Source organism: Oncorhynchus nerka, linkage group LG27 (genome assembly GCF_034236695.1).
Source record: "Oncorhynchus nerka isolate Pitt River linkage group LG27, Oner_Uvic_2.0, whole genome shotgun sequence".
NCBI lineage: Eukaryota > Metazoa > Chordata > Actinopteri > Salmoniformes > Salmonidae > Oncorhynchus > Oncorhynchus nerka.
In genome coordinates this window covers 8,523,368-8,539,013 of record NC_088422.1, presented here as the reverse complement: position 1 = coordinate 8,539,013, position 15,646 = coordinate 8,523,368, and the positions used below count along the sequence as shown (strand labels likewise).

At 45.9% G+C, this 15,646-nt stretch overlaps 1 protein-coding gene across 1 annotated transcript; it reads left to right on the top strand.

Moving 5' to 3' along the window:
- Positions 1-9,018: 9,018 nt before the first annotated feature.
- On the top strand, positions 9,019-13,337 carry sdf2l1 (stromal cell-derived factor 2-like 1). The gene is made up of 3 exons (XM_029637090.2): positions 9,019-9,291; positions 10,855-11,051; positions 11,456-13,337. Exons 1-3 carry the CDS (start codon positions 9,114-9,116, stop codon positions 11,738-11,740), a joined length of 660 nt encoding a protein of 219 aa, XP_029492950.1. The 5' UTR covers positions 9,019-9,113; the 3' UTR covers positions 11,741-13,337.
- The last annotated feature ends 2,309 nt before the right edge of the window (positions 13,338-15,646 follow it).

The following is a 15,646-nucleotide window of genomic DNA, read 5'->3' as shown; positions in this document are numbered from 1 at the left end:
TTTTTCGGATTAACGCAACCTCTAGTGGATTGAAATGGTATTTAATGTGACGTGTGTGTGTATAGAAGCAATGACGTGTATGATCCCTAGATGATTTACAGGGTCCGCTGTTTTGAAGCCAGCGCAGCCATCTGGGTACACCTCCATTGTAAAAAAAATAAAATTTTGGAAGCTGTATATTTATAAATGCATTTATAAATATCTAGATTTGTTTTTGACACGTCTATTCTATGACAGACACATTCATGCCTACTTGTACATTATATTATGTGAGCTAAACATTACAAAATATATAGAAAAAAATCCTGCTTCCAGGAATTGTGTACAGATCCTTGTGACATTTGGCCGTTCATTATCATGCTGAAACATGAGGCGATCGCGGCGGATGAAAGCCACTGCAATGGGCCTCAGGCTCTCGTCAGGGTATCTCTGTGAATTCAAATTGCCATCTATAAAATGCAATTGTGTTCGTTGTCTGTAGCTTATGCCTGCCCATACTATAATCCCACCGCCACCATGGGGCTCTCTGTTCACAACGTTGACATCAGCAAACACCATACCATAACCCCACCACCACCATGGGTCTCTCTGTTCACAACGTTGACATCAGCAAACACCATACCATAACCCCACCACCACCATGGGGCTCTCTGTTCACAACGTTGACATCAGCAAACACCATACCATAACCTCACCGCCACCATGGAGCACTCTGTTCACAACGTTGACATCAGCAAACACCATACCATAACCTCACCGCCACCATGGAGCACTCTGTTCACAACGTTGACATCAGCAAACACCATACCATAACCCCACCGCCACCATGGAGCACTCTGTTCACAACGTTTAACGTCAGCAAACACCATACCATAACCCCACTGCCACCACCATACCATAACCCCACTGCCACCATGGGGCTCTCTGTTCACAACGTTGACATCAGCAAACACCATACCATAACCCCACCGCCACCATGGAGCACTCTGTTCACAACGTTTAACGTCAGCAAACACCATACCATAACCCCACTGCCACCACCATACCATAACCCCACTGCCACCATGGGGCTCTCTGTTTTTTTATTTATTTTTATTTCACCTTTATTTAACCAGGTAGGCTAGTTGAGAACAAGTTCTCATTTGCAACTGCGACCTGGCCAAGATAAAGCATAGCAGTGTGAACAGACAACACAGAGTTACACATGGAGTAAGCAATTAACAAGTCAATAACACAGTAGAAAAAAAAAATGGGCAGTCTATATACAATGTGTGCAAAAGGCATGAGGTAGGCGAATAATACAATTTTGCAGATTAACACTGGGGTGATAAATGATCAGATGGTCATGTACAGGTAGAGATATTGGTGTGCAAAAGAGCAGAAAGGTAAATAAATAAATAAAATAAAAAAACAGTATAAAAACAGTATGGGGATGAGGTAGGTGAAAATGGGTGGGCTATTTACCAATAGACTATGTACAGCTGCAGCGATCGGTTAGCTGCTCGGATAGCTGATGTTTGAAGTTGGTGAGTGAGATAAAAGTCTCCAACTTCAGCGATTTTTGCAGTTCGTTCCAGTCACAGGCAGCAGAGTACTGGAACGAGAGGCGGCCAAATGAGGTGTTGGCTTTAGGGATGATCAGTGAGATACACCTGCTGGAGCGTGTGCTACGGATGGGTGTTGCCATCGTGACAAGTGAACTGAGATAAGGCGGAGCTTTACCTAGCATGGACTTGTAGATGACCTGGAGCCAGTGGGTCTGGCGACGAATATGTAGCGAGGGCCAGCCGACTAGAGCATACAAGTCGCAGTGGTGGGTGGTATAAGGTGCTTTGGTGACAAAACGGATGGCACTATGATAGACTGCATCCAGTTTGCTGAGTAGAGTGTTGGAAGCCATTTTGTAGATGACATCGCCGAAATCGAGGATCGGTAGGATAGTCAGTTTTACTAGGGTAAGCTTGGCGGCGTGAGTGAAGGAGGCTTTGTTGCGGAATAGAAAGCCGACTCTTGATTTGATTTTCGATTGGAGATGTTTGATGTGAGTCTGGAAGGAGAGTTTGCAGTCTAGCCAGACACCTAGGTACTTATAGATGTCCACATATTCAAGGTCGGAACCATCCAGGGTGGTGATGCTAGTCGGGCATGTTCACAACGTTGACATCAGCAAACACCATACCGTAACCCCACCGCCACCATGAGGCACTCTGTTCACAACGTTGACGTCAGCAAACACCATACCATAACCCCACTGCCACCACCATACCATAACCCCACCGCCACCATGGGGCACTCTGTTCACAACGTTGACATCAGCAAACACCATACCGTAACCCCACTGCCACCACCATACCATAACCCCACCGCCACCATGGGGCTCTCTGTTCACAACGTTTAACGTCAGCAAACCGCTCGCCCACATTAAGCCATACACGTGGTCTGCGGTTATGAGGCCGTTTGGACGTACGGCCAAATTCTCTAAAACTATGTTGGAGGCGGCTTATGGCAGAGACATTTAAACTACAACAGCTCTGCTGGACATTCCTGCAGTCAGCATGCCAATTGGACACTCACTCAAAACTTGAGCCATCTGTGGCATTGTGTTGTGTGACAAAACTGCATATTTTAGAGAGGCCTTTTATTTATTGGTCCCAGCACAAGGTGCACCTATGTACGGATCATGCCGTTTAATCAGCTTCTTGATATGCCACACTTGTCGGGTGGATGGATTATCTTGGAAAAAGGAGAAATACTCACTAACAGGGATGTAAATACATGTGTGCACAACATTTGAGAGAAATGAGCTGTTTGTGTGTATGGAACATTTGTGTTTTATTTCAGCTCATGAAGTTTACATGTTGCGTCCATACAATGTATTCGGGAAAGTATTCAGACCCCTTCACTTTTTCCACGTTTTGTTACGGGACAGCCTTGTGCGAAAACGGTATTAAATTGTTTGTTGTTTTTCGAATCAAATCAAATCAAATGTATTTATATAGCCCTTCGTACATCAGCTGATATCTCAAAGTGCTGTACAGAAACCCAGCCTAAAACCCCAAACAGCAAGCAATGCAGGTGTAAATCTACACACTACACACCCACTGTATTTTAGATCAGTGTATTTCTCTCTGTAGCCTACCTACCACATTGGGGAGGACGGGCTTGTGGTAGTGGCTGGAGCAGAATCAGTGGAATGGTATAAACTGCATCAAACATATGGTTTCCATGTGTTTGATGCCGTTCCATTTGCTCCTTTCCAGACATTGTTATGAGCCGTCCTCCAATCAGCAGCCTCCTGAGTTAAAGCCTACATATGGTTTCCATGGTTTCCATGTGTTTGATGCCGGCCCATTTGCTCCGTTCCAGACATTGTTATGAGCCGTCCTCCAATCAGCAGCCTCCTGAGTTAAAGCCTACTTAAGGTTTCCATTTAGTCTGAGGAGAAGAATGAAATATTCGGCACGTGTCGCATAGCTATTGGAGTAAATAACTATGTGTAAATCATTTGCCCTATTCTATCAAGGCAATTCAGTGGTGTAAAAAATTACTTTTAGCCTTTTCCTAGTCAAGGGCCTACTCATCAAACACAGACTGATCATCACATAAAACATTCATAAATGGTAGTAAGAGCTATCCCCTTACTGCGCCAGGCTCTTGTGAAACCTTTCTTCCATTATGAATACCACTGGTTACACAGTGTTGCCTTTCCCCTGGTCACATTGCCCCAGCTGGCCAATGACTGTTTAAAGTTGACACAGGAGTCTATGACATAATCTATTCTATATACAACGGGTGTGTCTAATCGTGAATGCTGATTGGTTAAAACCGCCTTCCAGTCGGCGTCTGTTCCAGAAGTGACCGCCTGCTAACTCTATGACCATGAAATGTCTATTTACTCTGTTCCATCTGACTACTCAATCCACTTTCTCATCAGCCCAGCCAGGTACTTTATACACTTGATCTCCACTATAAAAATCATCTAGACTTTATCTCACATTTCTTTTTGTCTAACGTTTTGTTTTCAACAGTGGGGGGGAGATTTAAAAGACTGAACGACTGGGTCTCTGGCAAACAACGACTTTGTTAATTCTCAATGACATAGCAGCCTAATGGCCTGATGCACAATTAGCCCACATAATAATTATTTAATTATATTGTTCCATTATCCATTTGTGTAATCACTGACGCATGTGATTGGTCAAGTAGGCTAGTCTAGTGGGTTTAACAGAGTTCAGAGTTTGCAATAGTAGGCCTAACATATTTTGTTTCCAAAAAAACGTATTGTTTTTTTTAAATCTTCATTTAAAGAACAGTAGGCTTGTTACAGGTCGTTACAACGCCTGGATTCTGCACATCTATTCTGAAGAGAATTGAGGAAGCAGGAAACTCAGACTTCGATGCAAACAGTGGACTCAACTTTCTCATATCTGACTTGACCAAATCTGAATGCGTCCTCTTCAGAAATCTAAAACTGTTGGACGCGAACCAGAAATGGATGGAGTCCAACGAGGACATGGTTCCGTTTAGCAGAACCTCGGGCTCCTCTGCCCGAGCCCAGTCCCCCATCGATGATCTCTGCGACACCTATGGTGCTGTACCTTGAAAGAGGAGCTCAAAGCTTTTCCTTGAGAAAAGAGGAACCCTACAAGCTAGAGAGGAGGCCATATCAAAAAAGTCCCGCTGAAACTTCGTCAGGCCAGAAAAGCAGACGGGGGTCCCTTAAACCTGCCCTCCCCGATCAAAATAAGACAACGTCAGACAAGGAGACAAATGTATCTTGTTTGAATGTAACGGCTGGGACTTCGGCGGTTGACGCCAATCAATCACTCGCCGGGCTCTCCTCCACGGATCTGGACCCCTCGACCAATCAGAGCACAGGAAACACAGGGAGATTCCACAGGAGCAGTCGTCATCCACTCTGAAAATAGAGCAACGTGAGTGTTCAAATCTGATTGGCTTTGATACCCATGCTGATGCAAAGGCAGTATACATAAACGGTGTGTGTGCATGTGCGTGCACGCGTGTGTGTCTGTATTCATCGTTGTCAAGGGAAGCTAGGCTTCCCCCAAAGAAATTGACCAAGAAAAAAAAAAGAAAAAACATTCAAAATGATTTATCTTTCGTCTCTCTGTGTTTCAGAAATGTCCTTCAATTTCCAAGAGGATTCATTTCTCTCGCTGATTTAAAGCATCCGGTCGAATGAAACAGCGCCCCTGAGCGTTGGACTAGTAACCGAAAGGTTGCAAGTTCAAATCCCCGAGCTGACAAGGTACAAATCTGTCGTTCTGCCCCTGAACAGGCAGTTAACCCACTGTTCCTAGGCCGTCATTGAAAATAAGAATTTGTTCTTAACTGACTTGCCTAGTTAAATAAAGGTAAAAACACATTTTAAAAAATAATGTAAACTATGTATAGAGTATCTGATGCTGTCTGGTCAGAAAGAGTATGATATAGAGTATCTGATGCCGTCTGGTCAGAAAGAGTATGATATAGAGTATCTGATGCCGTCTGGTCAGAAAGAGTATGATATAGAGTATCTGATGCCGTCTGGTCAGAAAGAGTATGATATAGAGTATCTGATGCCGTCTGGTCAGAAAGAGTATGATATAGAGTATCTGATGCTGTCTGGTCAGAAAGAGTATGATATAGAGTATCTGATGCTGTCTGGTCAGAAAGAGTATGATATAGAGTATCTGATGCTGTCTGGTCAGAAAGAGTATGATATAGAGTATCTGATGCTGTCTGGTCAGAAAGAGTATGATATAGAGTATCTGATGCTGTCTGGTCAGAAAGAGTATGATATAGAGTATCTGATGCTGTCTGGTCAGAAAGAGTATGATATAGAGTATCTGATGCTGTCTGGTCAGAAAGAGTATGATATAGAGTATCTGATGCTGTCTGGTCAGAAAGAGTATGATATAGAGTATCTGATGCTGTCTGGTCAGAAAGAGTATGATATAGAGTATCTGATGCTGTCTGGTCAGAAAGAGTATGATATAGAGTATCTGATGCCGTCTGGTCAGAAAGAGTATGATATAGAGTATCTGATGCTGTCTGGTCAGAAAGAGTATGATATAGAGTATCTGATGCCGTCTGGTCAGAAAGAGTATGATATAGAGTATCTGATGCCGTCGGGTCAGAAAGAGTATGATATAGAGTATCTGATGCCGTCTGGTCAGAAAGAGTATGATATAGAGTATCTGATGCCGTCTGGTCAGAAAGAGTATGATATAGAGTATCTGATGCCGTCTGGTCAGAAAGAGTATGATATAGAGTATCTGATGCCGTCTGGTCAGAAAGAGTATGATATAGAGTATCTGATGCCGTCTGGTCAGAAAGAGTATGATATAGAGTATCTGATGCCGTCTGGTCAGAAAGAGTATGATATAGAGTATCTGATGCCGTCTGGTCAGAAAGAGTATGATATAGAGTATCTGATGCCGTCTGGTCAGAAAGAGTATGATATAGAGTATCTGATGCCGTCTGGTCAGAAAGAGTATGATATAGAGTATCTGATGCTGTCTGGTCAGAAAGAGTATGATATAGAGTATCTGATGCTGTCTGGTCAGAAAGAGTATGATATAGAGTATCTGATGCTGTCTGGTCAGAAAGAGTATGATATAGAGTATCTGATGCTGTCTGGTCAGAAAGAGTATGATATAGAGTATCTGATGCTGTCTGGTCAGAAAGAGTATGACATTGTTGCCGCACTGAGCATTAAATTCTAAGGGAAGCCAGCGAGCATTTGGCCTCCCTTGATAAATGAAGTATTAAAATAATAGCCAATCAGCAGTGAACTAAACTGAAAGGTCTTGGTGCACCAGTTTGGATTTTGCTTCAGACCAATCACATCACAAGCCAAACTTCCTTATTGGCAGGTCCATCCATGGCTAAAATCGGCCATGGAGGGAGATGGGGATTTGGACTTGTGGTTTTACTTCATTCTCCATACTGGCCAATGATTATGACGGCGATTCTGATACAACCATGAATTGTATATGTAGCTAGCTAGCTAGATGTAGTATGCTAAGGTTAACTAGCTGGGCTGGCGTATCGATGCACACGAACGTTAGGATAGAGAGCAAGCATTCTAGCCAGGTAGCCTAGGACAACAAAAACGAAAAGTGTACTGTATGACAGAGTGATAGACCGTTTAGGCAACATGTAAGAGAGGAGGATGGCACTAGCCTTTCTCTACAAGTAGGGTGAGTCATCATGTTTTTTCTACTTGCACGCACACACACACACATACACACATACACAAACACACACACACACAGAAATCAGAACCATGGACAGCCACATCATATTTAGCTTACGTTGATTGGACTGAATAGTTTTTGGTATCTTTTAGTTGTCACTGTATCAGACTAAGCATAACTGTAGGCGATTTAATGATGTTGAAATGTTGACGTTGAAAATGTGCTGGAATAGTGGAGGCAGCTCTTGTTTTCTTTTAGACTTTCGTTAACTCCCTGTGGTTCTAAATAAATAGTTGTTTTAGCAGTCCGAAAATGTAGGGAAACATTACCTTACTTGACCGTGCTGTAGGTCATGTAACTGTTTGTTACATGCAATATGTGTGTTTATGCAAGGCAGGAGAAAAAGCCTGCCAACACAGTAGCTCACCAGCAGGAGGTTTGATGACTCCTGATTTAAACCAGATTGTAGTTAGGCTTCCTATTTGATTGTGGATTTCTCTTCCTATTTTCACAGAAGCTTGGCCAGACCCCTCATCACAGATACACTGGCTGTTTTCCTCCAGTGAGCACCAGCTTCCGTGGTCTCTGAGAGGGATCCTGCAGGATGCCCTATCTAACCTCAACAGACAGACCAGGAGGGAGATAGACCTCTCCTAGAACACCCTGTCTAACCTCAACAGACAGACCAGGATGAAGATAGACCTCTCCCAGAACACCCTGTCCAACCTCAACAGACAGACCAGGAGGGAGATAGACCTCTCCCAGAACATCCTGTCTAACCTCAACAGACAGACCAGGAGGGAGGATAGACCTCTCCCAGAACACCCTATCTAACCTCAACAGACGGACCAGGAGGGAGGATAGACCTCTCCCAGAACACCCTATCTAACCTCAACAGACGGACCAGGAGGGAGGATAGACCTCTCCCAGAACACCCTATCTAACCTCAACAGACAGACCAGGAGGGAGATAGATCTCTCCCAGAACACCCTGTCTAACCTCAACAGACAGACCAGGAGGGAGGATAGACCTCTCCCAGAACACCCTGTCCAACCTCAACAGACAGACCAGGAGGGAGATAGACCTCTCCCAGAACATCCTGTCTAACCTCAACAGACAGACCAGGAGGGAGGATAGACCTCTCCCAGAACACCCTGTCCAACCTCAACAGACAGACCAGGAGGGAGATAGACCTCTCCCAGAACACCCTGTCTAACCTCAACAGACAGACCAGGAGGGAGGATAGACCTCTCCCAGAACACCCTGTCCAACCTCAACAGACAGACCAGGAGGGAGATAGACCTCTCCCAGAACACCCTGTCCAACCATAGTGCAGATGGAGGAAAGAGAAGAGAAGACAACCCAGCCTACTAAATTGTTCTATAGCCTAAATCCTTGAATGACATGGTTGGCCACACAATAACACTCCATTTTGATTACGATCAACACAAAGATATATCAAAGACCATATAAGGGAATATTTTGTTGCAACAATGTATACATCTTGTATCAGCAGTAGTTTTCTGTTTCCACTAGTTACCACAGTGGAATATTGTGGTATATATTGTAAAAATATATATAAGGTAGGAATAAGGTTAGCAGTGGGAGTAGTGTTAGGTCTAAAAATCTTATTTTAAGAAGATAAATTGTAGAAATCGGCGGGTTTTATTACTTTGTTACTGTGGTAAATAGTGACGACGACTTTCTGGCCATAATTTCATTTCCGCTTCCGAATTAACACGACCTCACATGTGCTTCAACCAATAACAGATCAGCATGTGTTATCTTTTACTTCCGTGATCAGGGACTTGTCAAGCTCTGATTGGTTTACATAAGCACTAATGTTTGAAAGTGCCCTGTCCTTGAGTTTTACATCCTCTCGCTCTCGATTATGTCCATAGAGACAGAACAATGGGATTAATTGACACTTTCCGCGTCTTAATCAAATCCATTTTGGTCGTCATTTTGTGGTCCAAATGCGAGGGTCGGGAGTCAGAGTTTAACTACGTCACCTGCGGTTCGCTTGTGAAATTGCTGAACACGAGACACAACGTTCGGCTGCACTCTCATGATGTAAAATACGGCTCAGGTAAGTCATCATTATCAGTAGAGAACTCCACGGTCAGCAGTTATTGACGGAATAGTCATGCTGCGTTTAAAAACTACTGGGAACTTGGAAATATCCGACTTCCCACTTCAAAGGTTTCAATACAACACAGAAAACGAGCTCCGAATTGGAAATATCGTTTTGAACAGTCGGCCAATTCCGAATTCCAAGGGTGGAACTCGGGCCTCTTTCTAGAGCTCCGACCTTAAGATCACTGAAGTCATGATTTGACTTCCGCGTTTGACTTCCCCCCTCCGCGTTTCTAGTTGTCTTTAAAAGCACGGTAAAGGTCAATCTTAGTGATTTCGTTGAGTCAAGGCACCGCAGCGTAACAAATACCCTACTGACAATCATAAACCGGTTGGTCTCCATTTCATAGCTGCATGTCTGGAGGAACGATGTTGCGCTAAACCGAAAAGTACCACGGCTTTAAATGGTCATAATAATAAGCGAATTGATTTGCCTATATGACAGTGTACTAGACTCTGGTCGAGAATCAAGCTCGTAACAATGATGTATCAATCGGTGAGTGGAACATTTTTGTTCCAACAAACAAGTGAACAACATTTGTAACCATGCGGAAAGCAGGTGGTTACATTCTAATGCGGTCTATTGGATAAATTTGCCTCCACTTTTTACCCACTGATTTACACATGAAGTAGGCCTATTGTAATGTAGACTGTGCTGGATGCAAATCATGCCATTCCCAGCGATACATATCAGCAGCACCGACTGCAGGCGCACTGTAACCTAATGGGCAACAACAGAACCCACAGGAAGAGGGTTTCAACAGGAAGAGGGGTTTTTAGCTGTAACGTAGTAACCAGTCATTCCGGAACTGACGTTTAAGTAATATACCATCAATCAAATCAAAGTTTTTTTTTTGGCCGTGTACACAGTTTCGCTGATGTCATAGCGGGTGCAGTGTAATGCTGACGTCACTAGCTCCTAACAATGCAGTTAAACAAGTACACAAATAATCACAAAAACAACAACAAGAAATGTTGTAACTAATCCAATTAACAGCCCAAATAGCTTTTGGATGACTGTTACAGTGCTATCGGTACGTATACATACACCAGATGAATTGACACTAGATATAGCCTACTGAAAATGTTATGCACAGCAGTAGATCTGTTAGTGAGCTATGTCAAGAATCCAGTGTATAAATTGAGTTTTTCAAATTTCTGTTTTGAAATTGACTGCTGATCTAATATCCAACATTTTCTGCTGAAGGTGATAATACTAGAAACTTTATGAGAGAAATTATGTAATAAACAACACCACCACGACCACAAGAAGAGGAATACTGCACAATGTGACTGGGAACCTGAAACGGGATGATCCTGTGTCAGTCGGTGCCATCTTGCACGTCAAACCTCAAAATGCTGTGAAGTTTTTGGCGCTTAACCTTTTGTGCTCTAAACGTTTCATACGAGACTGTATATGTCTTTGCCGTTCACTGACACTCAGGACTCGGAACTAGAAGAATGAAGGCCAGATGGATGTTTAAGGTAAATCTGTTGACTCCTTGTTAAACTGTAGGCAGTGGCCAGCAGTCTGTGACGGGTGTGGAGAGTGCAGATGACGCCAACAGTTACTGGAGGATTCGGGGGAAGCCCGACGGGACCTGCCAACGCGGCGTGCCCATCCAGTGTGGTCAGGCCGTCCGCATCACGCACATGACCACGGGACGCAACCTCCACACACACCACTTTAGCTCGCCACTGTCCAACAACCAGGTGAGAGAGGCAGTGGGAATAGACACACACACACACACAATTCTAGCTAGTCACTGTCCAACAACCAGGTAATAGAGGCAGTGGGAATACACACACACACACACACACACAATTTTAGCTAGTCACTGTCCAACAACAAGGTGAGAGAGGCAGTGGGAATAGACACACACACACACAATTCTAGCTAGTCACTGTCCAACAACCAGGTAATAGAGGCAGTGGGAATACACACACACACACAATTTTAGCTAGTCACTGTCCAACAACCAGGTGAGAGAGGCAGTGGGAATAGACACACACACACACAATTTTAGCTAGTCACTCCAACAACAAGGTAACAAACAAACACCACTTCCCTTCAATGCTGTCTATCAACCTGACATCGTCCCATTCTCTTTCTCCAGGAGGTGAGTGCGTTCGGCGAGAACGGCGAGGGGGATGACCTGGACGTGTGGCGAGTGCAGTGTGACGGCTCCATCTGGGAGCGGGACGAGGCGGTGCGCTTCAAACACGTCGGCACCGACGCCTTCCTGAGCGTGACGGGCGAGCAGTACGGCAACCCCATCCAGGGGCAGAGGGAGGTGCACGGCATGGGCACTGCCAACCAGAACAACTACTGGAAGGCTATGGAGGGTGTGTTCATTCTCCCCAGCCAAGAACCGCTGAGACACCATCACGAAGAGCTCTGATGACATCATCAAGCTAACGAGACGCCGTCACGAAGAGCTCTGATGACATCATCAAGCTAACGAGACGCCGTCACGAAGAGCTCTGATGACATCATCAAGCTAACGAGACGCCGTCACGAAGAGCTCTGATGACATCATCAAGCTAACGAGACGCCGTCACGAAGAGCTCTGATGACATCATCAAGCTAACGAGACGCCGTCACGAAGAGCTCTGATGACATCATCAAGCTAACGAGACGCCGTCACGAAGAGCTCTGATGACATCATCAAGCTAACGAGACGCCGTCACGAAGAGCTCTGGTGACATCGTCAAGCTGCTGCGTCACGATGAGCTCTGACGTCATGACGAGCTCTTGACGACGTCACAATGAGTGCCGATGACATCATCGGACATCGTCACATAATATTGCGCCTCGGCTTCGTCTGAAACGGAACCCTTTTCCTTATTCTATAATATATACCCACATGACTCTGATCAACAAAAAAAACAGTGCACTAAAATAGAGAATAGGGAGCCACGTCAGACACGGTGCAAGTCGACTGCAGGATGACACTGATGCAGCTAACTGGGTCAAGATGGCACCTATGACTTTGTTATGACATTCTTTTGTATACCCGTTAGCCAACCGGGAACAACTTTTGATGACTATTGACTACTGAATATAGGCTTACGTTAGGAGCATCCGGCTCTGTGCAGTCGGTCTCTGGTGAAGGGATCAGACGGGGAGATGAGAAGGTTTGTTTGACGATGAGAATCGGTTGACGTTTTTGAATTTGACACATCTCTGAACAAAATGGGATTGAAGAATTTGGCTTTGGTTAGTTTGAGGGAGAATGTGGTAAGGCAGTTGCTCTGCTCTGATATCAGAGGTATTAGCACCAGCCCGCAGGGGGGGGGGATCTATGGGAAACACTGCCATTTCCAGGTGAATCTACTGTGCCTGTCTACTCCTTAGCGACCGACATCCTGATGGTAATAAAAACATTGTCTGGATTTTTCACTTCCTGTAGCTGCTGTGCTCACCCTTTACCTCTAGCTGCTGTGCTCACCCTTTACCTCTAGCTGCTGTGCTCACCCTTTACCTCTAGCTGCTGTGCTCACCCTTTACCTCTAGCTGCTGTGCTCACCCTTTACCTCTAGCTGCTGTGCTCACCCTTTACCTCTAGCTGCTGTGCTCACCCTTTACCTCTAGCTACTGTGCTCACCCTTTACCTCTAGCTGCTGTGCTCACCCTTTACCTGTAACAATGACATCACATTTAGACACCGCCTACTGTAAGGCCTTTCCCCCGGGAACATGACTCACCTGACTTGCTTTTGGGATTGTTTTCTTATTGTGTTTAGACTTATTTTATGTTTGTATGTCGGGAAAGGATATTGTTTATTTGTATAAAGGCGATAGAAGTTATTTGGAACACAATTTTCAAGGCTGTTTATTTTTAGTTCTCTGCAGTTTTCATTGTGGGTCATCGGGGAGGATATTTTCTAGTCTGTAATATAGAGCCTCAACTCCATATGATATCATGAAACACCTTTGTTTGGGCTAGTTGCTCTTTCGACGATGAATCACAATTAATAAAGACATTTTGTTTCTGTGCCTACGTCCCAAGGAATATTCTCTAGTGTTGCAATTCACACCTATAGGCTACTGCACACATCCACACACTATTGGACAGAACAAACTCATGTAATGACATAGAAGTCATGTACTCTTGCAATTACAGGGCAAAGACGAGACGTCGTCAAGGCTGGAAAAATGTCACAAGATGGAAAGATCGAGAGCGTAAAACAAGACCAAGCTCATATTAATAATATTGCAAAGGTTCTTCTTAGAGAATCTGACGAGGGGGGGTCAGTGCAGTGGAGCTGCTCAGTAGTTGCCTCATCGAGTTAAATAGAGGACTCTGGAAGAGCTCCCGAGTGGCTCAGTGCTAAGAGGTGTCACTACAGTCCCTGGTTGGAATCCAGGCTGTATCACATCCAGGCCGTGATTGGTTGTCCCGTAGGGCGGCGCACAATTGGCCCGGCATCGTCCAGGTTTGACCGGGTTAGGCCGTCATTGTAAATAAGAATTTGTTCTTTAACGGACTTGCCTAGTTAAATCAACTTTAAATAAAACAATAAAAATAAATATTAGCCGTTTTAGACTCAAAGTTTAGTCTTCCTCTATGAGTTCACTACAGACTGGAATTCTAGTTCTATTTGACCCCACCCAATCAGAACAGACCCTACCTAAAATGGTTGACAAACTATTCCATTCAGATGTATAGAGGCCAGTGTCATAGAGCCTATCTAGGGTTCTTCAGTGACTATGGTTGACTGCTGCCTCCATATGCACAGGGCTGATCCTGGATCAGTGTGGTGGGCGGATGGCTCCTGGTTTGCTGCACTGACAGACCGACAGGTGGTGCTACTAGCTTCCTCTGGGGTTCTCTCTGATAACTGTGGTGCCTGGGTCAGCTGGTACATTATCATAGGGATCAGCAGCTCCAGCGCCTGGCAGAAGAGTCGTGGAAATGAGATTCCCCTGAGGTTGGGATGAGGGGCTGGGGAAACATCTTCCTGAAGTAGAGAGAGAGCAGAGGAGCAGTCCTCCAATCAGGCTGCAGCAGATGATCAGTTCCAACGGTGGAGTTAGTGACTAGGGCATGGGGGGGGTGACTAGAAGACTAGGGCATGGGGGGTGACTAGAGGACTAGGGCATGGGGGGTGACTAGAAGACTAGGGCATGGGGGGTGACTAGGGCATGGGGGGGTGACTAGAAGACTAGGGCATGGGGGTGACTAGAGGACTAGGGAATGGGGGTGACTAGAGGACTAGGGCATGGGGGGTGACTAGAGGACTAGGGAATGGGGGTGACTAGAGGACTAGGGCATGGGGGTGACTAGAGGACTAGGGCATGGGGGTGACTAGAGGACTAGGGCATGGGGGTGACTAGAGGACTAGGGCATGGGGGTGACTAGAGGACTAGGGCATGGGGGTGACTAGAGGACTAGGGCATGGGGGTGACTAGAGGACTAGGGCATGGGGGTGACTAGAGGACTAGGGCATGGGGGGTGACTAGAGGACTAGGGCATGGGGGTGACTAGAGGACTAGGGCATGGGGGTGACTAGAAGACTAGGGCATGGGGGTGACTAGAGGACTAGGGCATGGGGGTGACTAGAGGACTAGGGCATGGGGGTGACTAGAGGACTAGGGCATGGGGGTGACTAGAGGACTAGGGCATGGGGGGTGACTAGAGGACTAGGGCATGGGGGGTGACTAGAGGACTAGGGCATGGGGGGTGACTAGAGGACTAGGGCATGGGGGTGACTAGAGGACTAGGGCATGGGGGGTGACTAGAGGACTAGGGCATGGGGGGTGACTAGAGGACTAGGGCATGGGGGGTGACTAGAGGACTAGGGCATGGGGGGTGACTAGAGGACTAGGGCATGGGGGTGACTAGAGGACTAGGGCATGGGGGTGACTAGAAGACTAGGGCATGGGGGTGACTAGAAGACTAGGGCATGGGGGGGTGACTAGAAGACTAGGGCATGGGGGTGACTAGAAGACTAGGGCATGGGGGGTGACTAGAGGACTAGGGCATGGGGGTGACTAGAGGACTAGGGCATGGGGGGTGACTAGAGGACTAGGGCATGGGGGGTGACTAGAGGACTAGGGCATGGGGGTGACTAGAGGACTAGAGGACTAGGGCATGGGGGGTGACTAGAGGACTAGGGCATGGGGGGTGACTAGAGGACTAGGGCATGTGGGGGGGTGACTAGAGGACTAGGGCATGGGGGGTGACTAGAGGACTAGGGCATGGGGGTGACTAGAGGACTAGGGCATGGGGGTGACTAGAGGACTAGGGCATGGGGGGTGACTAGAGGACTAGGGCATGGGGGGTGACTAGAGGACTAGGGCAT